The following is a 16918-nucleotide window of genomic DNA, read 5'->3' as shown; positions in this document are numbered from 1 at the left end:
CCTATTGAAGCAACCTGCTCTACCCAAATATGGGAGGGAGCATACTGCTTCCCTTTCGCCTTTCAGCCCCAATCCAGGAGCCCTCACAGGCAGTCGCTTTCATGACAAACTATTTTGTATTAAATTTATATTTACTGACAAAACAATAAAGGGAGACTAGTATAGATCTATTTCAAGTTATTTAGCTCTCATCAGCTGGGATTTGAATCCCAAGTTCAAATGACTAGCTGATGAGAACTAAATAGCTTGAAATAGATCTATACTAGTCTCCCTTTATTTCTTTGTCAGTATATGTATGTATACACACACACACTTATATATTTATATACATGTGTGTGAGTATGTATATGTGTGTGTGTGTATATATGTATGTGTGTGCGCACGTGTGTGTGTGTGTTTATATTATTTATATATATAAAATAAAAACATTTACTTAACTCTTTGGGACCTGTCTTGGAGATCTTGCAAAATTCTATGTTTATTCTTATTTAATTCTTACTTAATATCTGTATGAAGCCATCAGGAAGGACTGTTTGCAGGTTTGGAGTTAGGTGTATTCAATTGTTTCTGGAAGCTCTAGGTTGACTATTTCTAAAGTTGTCCTATCCCAAGACGACGCTTGCTAAACTGAGCACTGAATATTGAGCAGCCATATCAATGGGGTGTTTTTAATCAACTTAAAACCCACTAATATAGACTATTTCTTGCTAATCTACATGGGAATAATTTACACTGAATAGAACAGATACAAAATTACAATAGACTTTTAAGAACTATGAAAAAAGCTAAAAACCTAGTTCATGGAAGACAACCAGTACAGGAAAAAAATAATAATACAAGTGAACGACGGGCTATCCAAATGATGCTGACTGGAGATATTTGGCTTCTGGGAACATGGTCTGAATTTTCTGGGGGGACTGCTGGCACAAGATGAGTTGCATGTCACAGGAATGGGTAAAAATGTTTTTTTTTTTTTTGTATTTTGCAAACTTGATTTTGGCCAAGCTTGATTAAGAGGGCTTTGGACACTTGAGAGACACAGAGCCCTGACATATAGATTTCAGATAAATATGGACACATTGAGAAGGAAGAAGTGGTATTGTTTTAATGAGGCCTATTAACGAAAAAATTAGAACACTGGCTCATTACATTCACAGCCTTCACTTTCTATGCATTAATGTTCAATATAAGAAAGTAAACAAAATGGAACTGAGCTCCTGATATAGAAAGCAAATATGATTTAAAAGGTGTAACAGGGTACTAATTTGGAATAATATGATTCCTATGTCTTTATCTGTTACATATTTGTATAGGGATTAGAATATGATTATCTATATGCTTAAATGTTCTGCTTTATGTTACTGGCTAACAGATGTTTTGATTTATTCAAGTAACTGAAGAATACAGTTATCTAGAGGTCAAGGAGAAGTATTATTTCATGAATTCTGAGGTAGTAGCAGCTGACATTACTTGAGAAAGGGGTGATTTTTAATAAGGAACCAACTATGGATATACATTGGGGAACAAACCTTTCTGGCCACAGCATGCTTTATTTGTAAAAAAAAGTGAAAATAGATACAATGGTTGGAAAAAAAGAAAAGATATTTTTCTGGGTAAATATATGTTAGATTTTTTCCCTCATGAACAGGGTAAGATCTTTTCTTTCCTTTTTTAAATTGTTGTGATTATTAATTTTACAATTATATAACTTTTCTAATGCCAAATCTATGCTTTTTTCTGTTAGTTTAGGAATAATAGCTACAAAGCATGAAAACCTCCTTCCACTAAAATATACAAAAGGAATTCTGATAAGGTGAGGCTTATGCTGACTAACTGACCACAGCAACTCCTGTAAAAATCAGACTGACAAATTTAATGGGGGGGGGAGACACTAAATCAAGAATGATACAGAAGCTCAAGTTTGTGAAATATTTATTTAACAAAGAAAAGGATTTAAATTCAATTACTAAACCGAGTCATGCTAAAGCACGAAGAGAAATATATTTGGGATACAAACGATTAATAATAGAAAATCCAGCAGCATTACATATATAATATGGTAAAAGAAAGATTCAGTATAATTAAGCGCTTGGAAGTCCCAAAAGTTTTTTCTAAGTATGCAAATCTAATACATGGTTATATATGTATATTCAAATATGCATGATAGAGAATCAAGCAGTTCTTTAGTTTAATGTATTGGTTAAAGTGCTGGATTAGAAAAATGTGGGAAGACAGTTGGGTAACTTTGGGCTGGTCCTTCTCTTTCAGCCAAATGCATCCCAGAGGATTGTTGTCCTGAGGAAAACAGGACTATTATAAACCTTCTAATACGACTTGATATCTTTTCAGAGTATGCATGTTTCTTGCATGCATTTATGTATTTATTTGATTTCTATTCCACCTTTATTTGTACAGCACTATATAATGCTTTCTTCAGCTGCACAAACGAAGGTTGGATAGAAATCAAATAAATACATAAATGCATGTAAGAAACATACATACTCTGAAAAGATATCAAGTCATATCAGAAGCTTTGTTGCAATAAGTAAAAGAAACAAGAATCTGGGGTGAAACAGACTTTCCACATCATTAGTTATCTAGCCGTTATAAGGAGAATGAAGAAATATAACTGAAACATAAAGCTTATATCAGCAAAATAAATGTGCACATTTATTTTTAGGAACCATATCCATTCTTCAAGATCCAAATAAGTGGTTTACTCTTGCAAAACTGTTTTAGCCATACAATAATTTTTCAATGAAAGACTCCAAATTTAATACTTATCTGTCAACCTCTTGATATACATTGTGTTTTATGCTATTTTGAGTTCATGACATATTGCTGAGGTTTCACTTAGATATTTTAACAAAATGCTCTCTTGAAAACAAAGCTTTTCATATACAGAATAAAAAAAATATTATCTAGAATTTCTAGATTACAAAAACAGGAAGAAAAATACTGATTTATAAAGAGAATATTATTTTTTGCTGAAATACTGCAGTAGCCTATTTCTAGATCACTTGCAAATCCCTTTGATATAAATTCAATACAAACACACTGAAGATTCTATTCCAGGTTAATTCAGGGGCAGATTTGCTCATTTATACTTTAAGCACCAGCAATGTTTGGAACTCATTTTATAAAAAAGGGTATACTTTAGCCTTGTCTGGATACAATGATTAATAGCTCAGTAATATATGAACGAGTCTCAGGCTTTTAAGCTATCTTACACTCCATAAACGGCGGTCAATCGTAATTAGGGCGGACCTGGGAAAATTTAACTGGGTCTTTGGGCATGTCTAGGGCAATGTGACATAGATCAGCTAGGACTTCTTGGAAGTTGTGTAGTAATTTTACACTCTGGATAAAATGTCCTCACAAAATTTTTCTCTTTAATAGATGTTACTTTACTTATTCTAATATCGGTTAAGCTGACCGTACTGAATTTGGGGGCTTTTCTATCCATTCTGCTGAAAGAAACATGGAATTCTACCCTTGAATATGACAATATATTTCTGAATTCCTATTATTTAAGAATAAGCAGTACCTACACCTTGAAGTACCCTTTATACCCTGAAGTAAAAAAACTGCACACTTTCATTTAGAAAAGAAAACGAATTCAGACATAACCAAGGATCTGCCATGACCTGCTCCCAGTTTAAGTATCCCAATGAAAACATCAGATTCTGACCTGCTCCAGAGTCATCTTCTGCAGCTCCTTCTCCCAAGCTGCACGATTCTCATCCAGGTGGTACGATGTGGGAGGAGTGAGTCCACGGAGAATCAGAGGGTCCCGGTCATGGCATAGGGCTGTCAAATGTCCAATATATAACTTCAACTTGCTACGATTCTGATCAAGGTCTAAAAGAGGCTGAATTACCTAGAATAACAGAAAACAATTCAATCATATCCTGAAACAGAAACAAAGGGAATTTTTAATGAAATTTAATAAAAGAAACTGGAGGAAAGCTGAGAGAAATCACCAACTACTGGGCAAGGGAAGGGTATGTGTGGATCCAGTCTCAGAAGTCTTGCAGTCAACTTTTGTTTAACTAAAAATTACTTTTAGGAAATGAACATTTCATACAACAACACCCCACCCCCCCAAAACTACCTTAGAATACTACTTTCAAATATTCTGAAAGATGCAGGCAGCCACATTTCTTTTTGATCATTACCAATGAAACATTAGGCAGTATGAAATGAAATTTCTGACAAATGATCTACAGAACTTCAGCCAAGACTACCAATGGCAAACCTCTGGCTGCCTAAACATTCACTGCAAGCAGAACTATAGCTGCACCTGCTGCTTGTCAGCAGGCATAAGGTATCCTTCCAACCATACCCTTTAACCCTAATAATGAATGTGGAAGTGTGATAATCTCTCAGTCAACAGAAACAGGTGCTGGTATTACTTTCAACAGTGTCGATGAATACACAATTGTTCTGGCTCCTTTGCTATGTTTCCAACACTCTGTGAATGGATTAATGGCCATGCAATAGGAGGAGCTGAAAGCTTTAGATTAGTGGTGTCAAAATCCTTTCCCTGGTAGAACCCTGTTTATAGTACAACATTGGGATTAACATCTTAGCGCTGTATGAAGAGGCAGCATGGAATAACACCACAAGGAACCTAGGTGAAAAATATCAACCGTTTTTGGCTACAGAAGAAAAATTAAAACATGAGGGAGCATTTGAATAGGTCTTCACTGATTAAAATGAGGAAAACAAATATGTTTTTACACAGATGATTGACATATCTTTCTCCCATGAAGCAGGGGTCTCCAACCGTGGCAACTTTAAGCCTGGAGGACTTCAACTCCCAGAATGCCCCAGCCAGCTTTGCTGGCTGGGGCTTTCTGGGAGTTGAAGTCCACCAGGCTTAAAGTTGCCAAGCTTGGAGACCCCTACTCCATGGAGTATGTTCTTGTTAAATATATCAAAAGTGCACTACATATCTGAAAGTGGAACTTTTTGCCTAACTACTTTCTGCACCTTTCACTTTTGCCTTTGCAGATGGAGAGGAGACTATATTAATAACTAATCGGAGTTGTCATTATCAACATTATCAACATCTTTATCACTTGTGGGAAGCCTCCTACTGATGAGTATAGTTTACTTTTCAAATGTGCTGACCCTGCCGGTTTAGAACCAAGCAGAGCTCTCTGAAGAGTTTGCTTATTTCCCTGGGGACTCATTTGCCTCACCAGTAAGTATGTCTTATCTCTAGACTTCTCCCACATCTAATTTGAGCTGACCACTTAGCAAGAGCTGCACCACTTCCCACAGCGGCAGAGCTTATCTTGAGAGGATACAAAAGTACCTGCCAAATAGACAGGGCTGATGGACCAGATCACAAGTCCTTGCACCACCTACATGCCTTCTAGAGCACCCATCAACGAAGGGGTCCTTCCCAAGAGGCAGGCATATTTTTTAACAGGCTTCCTTACCTATAAAAATGATTCTGCAACCCAACAAGAAAAACACAGACTTCAGAGGATAATTAGAACTGCAGAAAAAATAATTGCTACCAACCTGCCTTCCATTGAGGACCTGTATACTGCACGAATCAAGAAGAGGGCCGTGAAAATATTTACAGACCCCTCGCATCCTGGACATAAACTGTTTCAACTCCTACCCTCAAAACGACGCTATAGAGCACTGCACACCAGAACAACTAGACACAAGAACAGTTTTTTCCCGAAGGCCATCACTCTGCTAAACAAATAATTCCATCAACACTGTCAAACTATTTACTGAATCTGCACTACTATTAATCTTCTCATAGTTCCCATCACCAATCTATTTCCATTTATGACTGTATGACTATAACTTGTTGCTGGCAATCCTTATGATTTATATTGATATATTGACCATCAATTGTGTTGTAAATGTTGTACCTTGATGAACGTATCTTTTCTTTTATGTACACTGAGAGCATATGCACCAAGACAAATTCCTTGTGTGTCCAATCACACTTGGCCAATAAAAATTCTATTCTATTCTATTCTATTCTATTCTATTCTATTCTATTCTATTCTATTCTATTCTATTCTATTCTATTCTATTCTATTCTGCCCTAGCAGATCTCTTCCTTTGCCTGTTTTTAAATATTTTTGAACATAACTTGCTGCTGAATTTCCTAAACTTGCTTCAAAGTAAATTGTAGAAACTGACCATAACAAAATATTATTTAGTTACACGTTTTAAATCTCAATGCTGAGAAGAATCTCAACTGTGCTAAGTATTGAAATTTATTGACTCCATTAATTTATCTTATGGGATTGTTCCTAGCGTAGGTCTCAGATAGTTGCAGGATATGTTTGTTTTTTGATGTGATGTGTTTTGTTCATCGGCTAGATTATTTTGCAGCCTAATGTTGATGAAGGCTCAGAGAAAGTAACTAGCCCAAAGTCGACTAAGTTGACTAAATCCAGTTCCATGACTAAAGGAGGACTAGAATCAGAGGCCCAGACTTCTAATTGATTTGGGCCCTTGGTACAAGTTTTATATCACATGATTTTGATAGGCAGGCCAAGTTCATAAATCTCTAGAAGCCAACCATCTCAAGTAGTAAAATCACCACTAAGGTGACAATTTTGTTTAATTTTCTCATCCACTCAAATTACCAAGGTAAGAATTCATCTTTATGGAATCTCTTTCATAAATTATCATTCCAGTGGTAACCTTCTCATAACCAGCTGCTATATCCTACTACAAGGATTATTTTCACTAGTAAGTGCCCTTGCCATCCATATCTAATTCCTCTCCTATCTGCTTGCTTTTTTCTGCCACCCGTGTTGATTCTTTGACTCTCTGCTCCTCTCCCCTTACCGGCAGCATGAAATGTTTTTATGTGCTAGTTTTTCCTTTTCTTAAAATGTTTGTGAAACTGGCAGTACACTAATACTTATAGGCCATAAGTAGAAAAAAGGAACCATAAATAGTGATAGTGTGATTTTATACTGCTTGTAAGAAGCAATAAGATCTAGATATCAGCTCTTCTAAGATGCAACAGATAAGGAGCTAAAGTTTTTCCCCCCTAAAATAATTTTTTTAATGAATCCTATATAACAAATCCTAGAGTAAAGATAGATACCAAAAAATGATAGACAATATATTACTGTTAAATCATATATTTAAGCAAATTTAAGCAGTTAAGCAGCAACAGAATTGATTTCTCTTCAAAGTTATTAGCAAGTATTCTTTTGAAGCAGGTATTTCAAGACTCGAGCAAAAGAATGAGAAGATAATGGATGTGGCTTTTGAACAGAAGCAGAGGATAATTTTTATGGTAATTTCATTAGTTCTCAGTATTTAGATTTAAATTACAGTCATGTGAAAAAGGAAGTACATCCTCTTTGGGTTCTAAAGTTTTACATATCAGGACATAGCAAAAATCATCTGGTCCTTAGCAGTTCGTAAAAACAGGTAAAAATGCAACCTCAGATAAACACCATCACATGACATATTACACCATGTCATCATTTGATTTTCAAAAAGAAAGCCTGGTCTGCTGCCTCAATCACAATGCAGCTTATATATTTGGTCTCTAAAAAGAAAGATCTTTGCAACATAATAATATAAATAATAACAACCAAGAGTACATTGGGAAGTAGAAGAAGCCTTCCCCCAGTATACATTACCAATACAGGTAGTCCGTGATTTACAATGGCAATGGAGCCCAGAATTTCCATCACTAACCAATGTGGTCATAAAATATGACAGCATTGCTTAGTGACAGTAATCCCAGCAGTCCCAGGTACCATCATTAACCCAAACCCACAGTCCTTAGGCTGAGGCAACTTCCTGCCAACTTCCCACAACCAAAATCAGTGGTGAAGCTGGAAGAAAGTTGCAAGTCTCACCAGAGGTGGGTTTCAGCAGGTTCTGAACAGTTCTGGAGAACTGAGAGTGGAAATTTTGAGTAGTTCGGAGAACTGATAGTAAAAATTATGACTGGCCCCACCCCCATCTATTCTCTGCCTCCTAAGTCCCAGCTGATTGGGAGGAAATGGGGATTTTGCAGTAACCTTCCCTTGCCATTCATTCATTCATTCATTCATTTATAATTTAATTTCTATACTGCTCTTCTCCCGAAGGACTCAGGGCATATTAAAAACACAGAATACAAACAACCAATTTAAAACAAGTTAAAACGAAATATTTAGTAGGCCAAATCAACTAAAATGGTCATAGACCGACATAAAACCCATTTAAAATTACAATTTAAAATTTCACTTAGGCCAGTCCCGCACGATGGAATAATAAGGTCTTAAGTTCACGTTTGAAGGTCCGGAGGTCGGAGAGTTGGCGCAACCCCAAAGGCAGCTCATTCCAAAAGGCCGGTGCTGCCACACAGAAGGCTCTCCCCCCCGCCATGCCCACCAAGCCATGCCACGCCCATCAAGCCACACCCACAGACCTGGTAGTAAAAAAAAATTTGAAACCCACCACTGAATCCCCACCCTGGCAGGTAGGTAGGTGGTTGCTGAGGGAGAAAGGGAGGGTCAGGTATGGGATGCAAGGGGATATGTGAGAAGTGTGGCAGAGGTCGGGTGCACGAGTGTATGTGACAGTTGTGACACAGGCTGGGGAGGGTGGAAGGTCTAGGGGATATGAGGAAGGTCTAGGGGATGGCCAAGTGCCAAGATTGTGATCATGTGACTGGAGATGCTGGGATGGCTGGAATGCCAAGGACTGTTTGTCACCATGATTCAGTCACCACCATTATAACTTTGCTGAATGAATGGTCATAGGATAATAATAAATAATAAATATTATTATTATTATTATTATTATTATTATTATTATTATTATTATTATTATTATTAATAATAATAATAATAATAATATCCATTCCAATGTTTAAAAGCAGATCATAAACTCACTGTATCCAAGGGCCAGGTCCTTTGAGACCTGCAAAAGCAAAATAGAATTGGAACCACCAGGATTTCTGGGGAAGCTATTCTGGAGGGCATGCTCTAACTTAATTATGAACTTTTTTTTTTTTTGAAGTGGGGGAAGAATAGTTGAAAGAACTTATTAATACTTGCTGAAAGTGTTCCAACAGTCAAAAGCAAGCTTTGCCCATTGGATATAGTTGGGCTTTTTTTTTTTTTTTTTGAACATATGAGGGGATTCTTACAAAATGGTGTGAAAGTGTGGTCAAGTCCCAAATATCAAATAAGAAGGCAAATAGGTGAGGTTGATACCTGTCTCCATTTTATCCCTCAGGATAAAATTTTCTTTTCCCGGGCAGATGAGAACATGCCCAAGCAAAGCACTTAGGTGAAACTATTCACCATTTCTATTTAATAAGAAAGTTACAGGAACTGTGTGAGAGGCCCAGAGGCATTCTTGTAAGTAAAGATGAGACTACGTACAGCATGCTAGCTTCCCATGTACTGATTTAAAGTAAAAGTATGTCAAAAACATACAAATTAAAATCAAATTAGGTGGGGAGATTTTTAAGTGCCAAAGGTATCCACATGCTCTCAACAGATGATATATTACTGATGATCTTTCACCAAGCTATTTACCACATTAAAAGGCATATATTCTATTCTTGAATGTTCTTCTCCACTGTACTTGACACAATAATTGATTGTCCCCCCCCCCAGGATAATTTATACAGTCCAGTTAACTTCCATCTTCATGAACACATTTTTCCTAAATGGTATTCCTCTCATATACTTCAACATATTTCCACCTCTCCAGTTTGTTGCCAGTTAGTCACCTTTCCAAAATCTGTGACTTTGTGATGTTCTTCTAATTTTTCAATTTTCTCTGTTCAGCACAAACTCATTTTCTCTTTGAGGTTAATCACTTAATCCTCTCGTTATCTTCCTGCTTATTCTTTGTTATATCTGACCCTGTAACCTCAACTTTTCAACCAACCAACCAACCAACATGGATAAAAATCGATGATTTAGATTTATAAAAATGAGTTTGTTTCTTCAACTGCACTTTTCTCATTATTCATGAAACCCTGCCTGCTACTTAGTTTTTACAATAAAAATGTATCTGAACTAATTAACTTACCTCATCTCTTCCTGTTCATTAGCATTCTTCAGCAATATAGTTCACTTATTATTACAAACCATTTAAACATACATATAGAGAGACATGACAAAAAAGCAACTTCAAACACTATGAAATCACAAAGAAGCTTGAATAAAAAAATTTTTTGTACGAAGGTTGATTGTCTTACTAAAATTTAACCTCACGTGTCTGGATTAGGACAACAATACATAGATTTAGTAAGTCAAAATGTGTACACAGAATCTGGTGCATTATTGTTCATCTTCCAATCTAATTTTATTATAATGAACCTTTCACATAATTTTACGTACAGCAATGTCAACAGCATAGTTCATTTTGTTCATGAGTTATAATATAAGCAGTGGAAATAAAATACTTTTATTTATGTGTAATATAAGAATAAAAGATGGAACACACAACTTTGTCAAAAAAGTTTTCTGAACATAAATATTGGAAACCATGTTCAAATTGTGCTGTTAAATTATAATGGAAACATTTCTTCCTTCATGAATCATGCTATTGCTTTGCTGCAAATCCAACTGCATGCTTTGGGAGAGTATTCTCACAAAACAATTCAAAGCTAACATAAATTACAAAACAATAAAGGCTACAACAAAAAGTAGGAATAACTTCTACATGCAAAGACCACATTTAAAAGGGAAAGCAAAGACACTTAAACCACATAATCACACAGAAGCAAGATGCAAGAGTGATCGTTGGATATTTTTCTACTGGTAAATAAAGCCAATTCTCACCGTTCTGAACAAAATGGCTGAACTAAGAGCATCTGATTGGCTATGCCCAAATACCCTCCTCCTCATCCTATTGGTTGAGAGAAGACAAGTGGGGGGGAAGCACCAGAGAAGCATGGGAATGAAATAAAGATCTGGTTAGTATTTAAATCATTCAAAGGAATAATGTAATAGGAAAGGGAGCACTATTTTAGCATACTTTTCTATTCTACTGTTCTGAATCATTGTATGTTTGGATAATTTACTTATTCATGATAATCTAAATATCATTATAGCATATTTTATGAACTAGAATGGCTAAAACCTCATTAATCTCCCCAGGCCATTGAGAACTATAGTGGAAAAATCCATGAGTTCTTAGTTTTCTTTGAGCCAGTATTAATATTTTCAGTAAGCTGGCCATCTTATATTACTGCTAATGTTTTTCCAGTTAGAAAGTTCTCTTGCATTAGCTATTGTGTTTGCTAAGCCATTTGATATCATCCAAATCATGTTTTAGTTTAGTCAGCAACATAGAAAGCTAGCCCATGCATCAGAAATTATAAATTAATTTCTTTTACATCAAGTTTTACTAAACTTGTAAGGTAGGAACCTATGATCATTTAGTTAAAAACTGAGATTTTGCCATGGGGAAGGCAGCCAATCTCCCTTAGAATAAGCAATAAATCACAGATCTTATCTGAGCATATGTATTTCCAAAGGAAGAGGCAGTTTCAAATAGTCCTCACATATAATTATAAGATTTGATGAAGTGTCTAGAAAATTCTGATCTACTTTATCTACAATTACTTTTATTAGATCATTAGTTTAATTTCCTTGAATGTGATAACATTTTGTTGTACTGTCTGTTACACTACATTCTGATTACCTGAATGACCTAGTACAATTTTATATTTTCTTTTATTTGAAGTAGACACTAATTAATTTAGCTATTTATTTAGTCATACAATTTGTTAGTCATCATAATAAAGATAAATTCTACTGTATTTCCCAGAAAATAGGACATGTCCCAAAAATAAGGCCAAGCCTGATTTTTGGGATGGGCATAAATATACACCCTCCCCCGAAAATAAGCCCTAGTGAAGGGGAGGGCGTGGCCAGCACAGGAGGCAGCCCTTCCCTTCCCTTGTCAGCTCAGGGCTTCTCAGCCTCTTAATGCCCGCTCAGGCCGCCATTCACAGCTGATTCACGGGTGCCATTCAGGCCGTCGCCTCCAGCAAGCATGGCTGCTTTTGCAACCAATTTCAGTTGCAAAACAAGACAGAAGCCAAGTGACGCACCCCACACGCCTCCCACCTTCCTTACCTATTGGTGACAGTCACAGCAGGCGATTTTGTCCACGGAACAGCTGCCTCATGGGTGCCGCTCTGGCCAGTGCCTCCAGCAAGCACGGCCATTTTTGCCATGGATTGCAGCCACTTCTGCAGCAGGAGGCCAAGCGATGCGCCCTATGTGCCTTGCGCCAGCCTTCCGAAGGGTACTGTAGCAGCAGCTATCCACAATTTTTTTACCCTTATTTCGTCCTGACTGTACTAGGCCACGTGGGTCGGGACGAAATAAGGGTTATAAAATTGTGGATAGCTGCTGCTATGGTACCCTTCGGAAGGTCAGCGCAAGACACGAGTCTCCTGCTGCAGAAATGTCTGTGTCTGAGAAGCGCTTTTGGGAGAAAAAGCAAAGAGGAAGCGATCACTTGCAAACCCCCGCCCTGCTCCCGCCTCTCTGCCGGGCGACTCCCGGCAGCCCCAGACGCCCAAAGCCTGCGCCTGCCTGGCTCTCTTTTCCACAGTGCCCAACTCTTTATCAAGGGGGGTGGAAGAGAAGCGAGATGCATGGAGCAAGACAGAGCTCGCTCCTCTTGCGGTCTCTTCTCCCTCTCTCACCGGGCATGGCAGGGCTTCCTGTCCAAATTGGATGCAATTTGGGGTGACAGGTGGGGGGGCGTTGGGGAGACATGAGATGTGTCTTACCTGCCTTGTCGCTGTGTCGCGTGTCTCACCGTTGAACTCGCGAGTTCAATCAAACTTCTTGAACTTGTGAGAAGTTTGGTTTTACTCTACAATGTGTTTGTCTGCAGACAACGGTGAGACAAGCAACAGAGCTACAAGGCAGGTAAGACACATCTCATGTCTCCCCAACCCCACCCCTCCCCACCTGCCACCCCCAAATTGCATCCAATTTGGGCAGGGGCAGGAAGCCCTGCTATGCCCGGCGAGAGGGGTAGAAGAGACGGCAAGAGGAGCCCCGTCACACTCCATGCATCTTGCTTCTCCCCTGCCCACCTGCCACCCCCCTCGACAGAGACTGTGCTGTGGAAAAGGGAGCTGGGCAGCCACAGGCTTTGGGTGTCTGGGGCTGCTGGAGGCCACCCAGCGGAGAAGCGGGAGCGGGGCAGGAGTTTGCAGGCGAGGGGGATGGATGGGAGGTGGACGAGTGCCAAGAACGTCAGGGAGATTCTCACCTTTGGTTGCCCCAGTGAACAGCTGACGAGCAGTTGTGTTGTGCTGCCACAGCAGCGCAACACAGCAGCAGCCATGAGGTGGCCACACTCACCACCTCCTCCAGCCCCAAAATAATAAGACCCCCCCAATAATAAGGCCAAGCCCTTATTTCAGGGTTCAAAAAATATAAGACAGGGTCTTATTTTCAGGGAAACACAGTATTATTATACAAACAATCAGTCCACCAATACAATCCCAAAAAGAGTTCTGAAACAATGAAATCTAATGATTTACTTGGTGAGAATTCTAATTTTATAAAAGAAAAGGAAAATCATGATGTAACTGCAACAAACAGTTCTTCAATTCTATTTCAGAAGAATTGATCCTGGTTTTAGATACAATTAAAAAATGGGCATATTTCAGTAGTAACAGATTAGTAAAAAGAAAAAAAAAAGGAACAACTATAATCTTACCTGGTCTGGGGAGGGTTTATGATTAGTTTGATTGAAATGAGATGATTTCAGATTATCATCTTCATAATTATCTGCCATCAATTTCATGCGATTCTGAGTCTACAAAACAGATAAACAGGAAATTTTAATTTCATAAAACATTAATTTACATGTTTTCATCTATAATATATATTCATTTCATTACATTAATAAGTTCATTACATTACTACGTGTCAGGCGTGTCTAAAGAATGATTAGACGCAATCTAGTCAAAGTTCAGTTCTTTATTTGAATATACCATATAGAAAAAATCTTGTCAGATTAAGCCTATACTGGCCTCACCTAATGGCTATATCCTGGGAGATTCTAGAGCAGGGGTGTTAAACTCGTGGCCTGCGGGCCGGATGCGTCATGCGCTGGTCACGCCCACAACTGGTTTAGCAAAGGAGCAAAAAGTCACAATATGTTACGTGACACTGCAGATGATGCGTGTTTGACACTCCTGTTCTAGAGAATGGCTATCCCGAATCTCTTTTGCTGCCTCTTGTCTCACCCCACTCCTTGGAATATGCTCCCTCCTACCCAGAAATCTGCTGTAGTCCATTAGGTAGGTTTAATAACAGAGTAGAACTTTCCTATTACATACACCACTTTATCCCGAGTAGTAGTATAGTATAGTATAGTATAGTATAGTATAGTATAGTATAGTATAGTATAGTATAGTATAGTATAGTATAGTATAGTGTATATATGTAGTATATATACTACATATATACACTACATATATGTAGTGTATATATGTAGTATATATATAATACTATATATATAGGTCTTTGGTTGTTCGGGTTTTCTCCTGTGTAAAATTGGAAGTGTCTTGGCGACGTTCCGACGAAGTCTCATTCGTCATCTTCAGGCTTCAGCTTCGTGCTTCTGGGAGCAATGTGTGATTGCAGCTGTTTCTTCCTTTTAACTGCTAGTGGGGGTTTGAACTGATTGGGTGGGAGTTTGGCTGTGCTCTGATTGGCTGGGGGTTTTTTTGTGCTCTGATTGGCTGGGGGTGTGTCCTGTTTGGGTGGGGGCTTGGTTGTGCTCAGTTTAGTCTGTGTTGCAGAGGGACTTGAGCTGGTGAGCTGCATAGCTGTTGTTTGGCTTTGTGGTCGTGCTACATCTTCATAGTTGGTGTCAGTCTGCTGCATGTATGGATTGGAGGGGTTTGAAATGGCTAATGTTGCAGCTGCGGTCTGGCTTCTGGTCCTTGGTCGTGCTTCATGATCAGTGTGGGTTTGGGTCTGCTTTCTGGGTGGATGTGCAGTGGTGACATCCTGTGTGGACCTCGTGAGTGTGGGTCTGGTGTCATTCCTCGTGTTAGGGACTCGTTTGTCAATAAGGGCAGGTTTCCAAATGGCTGGTAGGCGGGAGGTATCATCTCGTTTGTTCATGCTGTGTGGGCGTTTTTCTATCTCAATGGCTTCTCTGATTATTCTGTTGTTAAAGTGTTCAGTTTTGGCGATAGTTCTGGTCTTTTTAAAGTCAATATCATGTCCTGTGACTTTAAAGTGTTGGACCAGGGAAGAAGTTGGTTCCTCTTTTTTGACTGAGTTCTTGTGTTCTTCAATGCGTGCACTTATTCTTCTGTTGGTTTGTCCAATGTATGTGGAGGGGCAGGCGGTGCATGGGATTTCATATACTCCTTGATTTTCTAACTCAATTTTGTCTTTGGGGTTTCTTAGGATGGTGGATATTTTTTGGTTTGTGCAGAATGCTGTCTTGATGTTGTGTTTGTGGAGGATCTTGCTGATTCTGTCTGTGGTGCCTTTTATATATGGGAGGAGGGCTGTGCCGTTTTCTTGTTCTCTGTCTTGGATTTTAGTCTTGGATTTTATATATATTGGTGAGATGCTACAACAGAACGTTGGCATTCAAGGTAGTCTAAAAATCAGCGATCCTACTTTGCATAGAATAGCATGAACATGCTTTTGGTAAAACAGCAGTTATGGCAATTGGCTAAAATAGTTAATGGAACAGAGTGTGTAAAAAGAATTAATGGATACACATTTCACATCAGGATTCAAAACAAGTATTTCAGCTCCCAGGGTATCAATTATTTCAGAATTCAAAATAGCTATTTTGGAACAAAGAAACTTTACCAGCAAAATTAAGTTAGAGTGCTGAAGAAACACACATTTATATCAAATGGTTCCAGGCCATCTCAACAAATACATTTGAAAAAACACATTACAACGGTTAATTGATAAGGTATTTATATCCTGCTTTGAAGAATCACTTTGTTTTCCTTTCCCTTCTGTTCTTCTGCTTCACACCAATTTAAATCTCATATCGATTCAGCCACTTCATGTATCTGGTGAAGTGAGCTGTAGATCTCGAAATTTTATTTTTTTAATAGAATTTGTTACTCTTCAGCAAATTGTTGAGAAAGGAATAAAATGAAGAAGGATTAAGACATATGCTGATTTAGACATAATAGACTTGAACAGAATGTTCCGGGCAAATAAGAGGTTAAAAATTAGTTTTACTAGGATTGAATCCTGATAAAATGAATCTATATTGGTACAGATAGTCCTCGACATAAGACCACAATTGAGCCCAAAATTTCTGTTGCTAATTGATACATTTATTAAGTAAGTTTTGTCCCATTTTACGATTTTTCTTGCCACAGTTGTTAAGTGTATCACTGCAGTTGTTAAGTTAGGGACACGGTTGTTAAGTGAATCTGGCTTCCCCATTCACTTTGCTTGTCAGACGGTCACAAAAGGGGATTGCATGATCCCAAGACAATGCAACTGGCATAAGCCAGTTATGAAGCATCCGAATTTTGATCATGTGACCATGGAGGTGCTGCAATGGTCATAAGCGTGAAAAACAATCATCAGTCACTTTTTCCAGTGCTGTTATAAACTTTGAACAGCCACTAAATGAACTGTGTTAAGTCAAGGACTACCTGTAGTTAAGCATGCATGAGAATAAATGGAAACTTTAGTGGACAGTTCTAAATTGAACTGTGAGTAAGGCAAAATGTGTAGTGCTCCTTAGGAATTTGATGTATTTAAAGATTAATGTAGCCTTTAACTCTTCTATCCTGGCGGAACATTTCAAATATTTTTTAGGTTTCAGAGGATCTTTACAGAAAAGTGGTATCTATAGCTAGCATTCCACAGTGAGCAAAGTTCAAAAACAATGTTTATTATTCTTTTTACCATTATCTCTTGTA

At 38.1% G+C, this 16918-nt stretch overlaps 1 protein-coding gene across 11 annotated transcripts in view; it reads right to left on the bottom strand.

Moving 5' to 3' along the window:
• ERC1 (ELKS/RAB6-interacting/CAST family member 1) overlaps positions 1 to 16918 on the bottom strand; it is a 176379-nt gene that overhangs the window by 7000 nt on the left and 152461 nt on the right. For 7 of the 11 annotated variants that reach the window (XM_058189594.1, XM_058189593.1, XM_058189595.1 and 4 more), the window contains 2 exons: positions 13711 to 13809; positions 3692 to 3880 (listed from right to left, as the gene is read on the bottom strand). In XM_058189594.1, coding sequence (XP_058045577.1) covers positions 3692 to 3880; positions 13711 to 13809 — 288 coding nt within the window. Of the gene's footprint in view, positions 1 to 3691; positions 3881 to 10799; positions 10867 to 13710; positions 13810 to 16918 lie in introns of those variants that run through there. The other 4 variants (XM_058189601.1, XM_058189602.1, XM_058189604.1 and 1 more) reach the window with 1 other exon arrangement.

The sequence above is a fragment of the Ahaetulla prasina genome, chromosome 7 (assembly GCF_028640845.1).
Source record: "Ahaetulla prasina isolate Xishuangbanna chromosome 7, ASM2864084v1, whole genome shotgun sequence".
Classification (NCBI taxonomy): Eukaryota; Metazoa; Chordata; class Lepidosauria; order Squamata; family Colubridae; genus Ahaetulla; species Ahaetulla prasina.
This window is presented reverse-complemented; position numbering and strand designations above follow the sequence as displayed.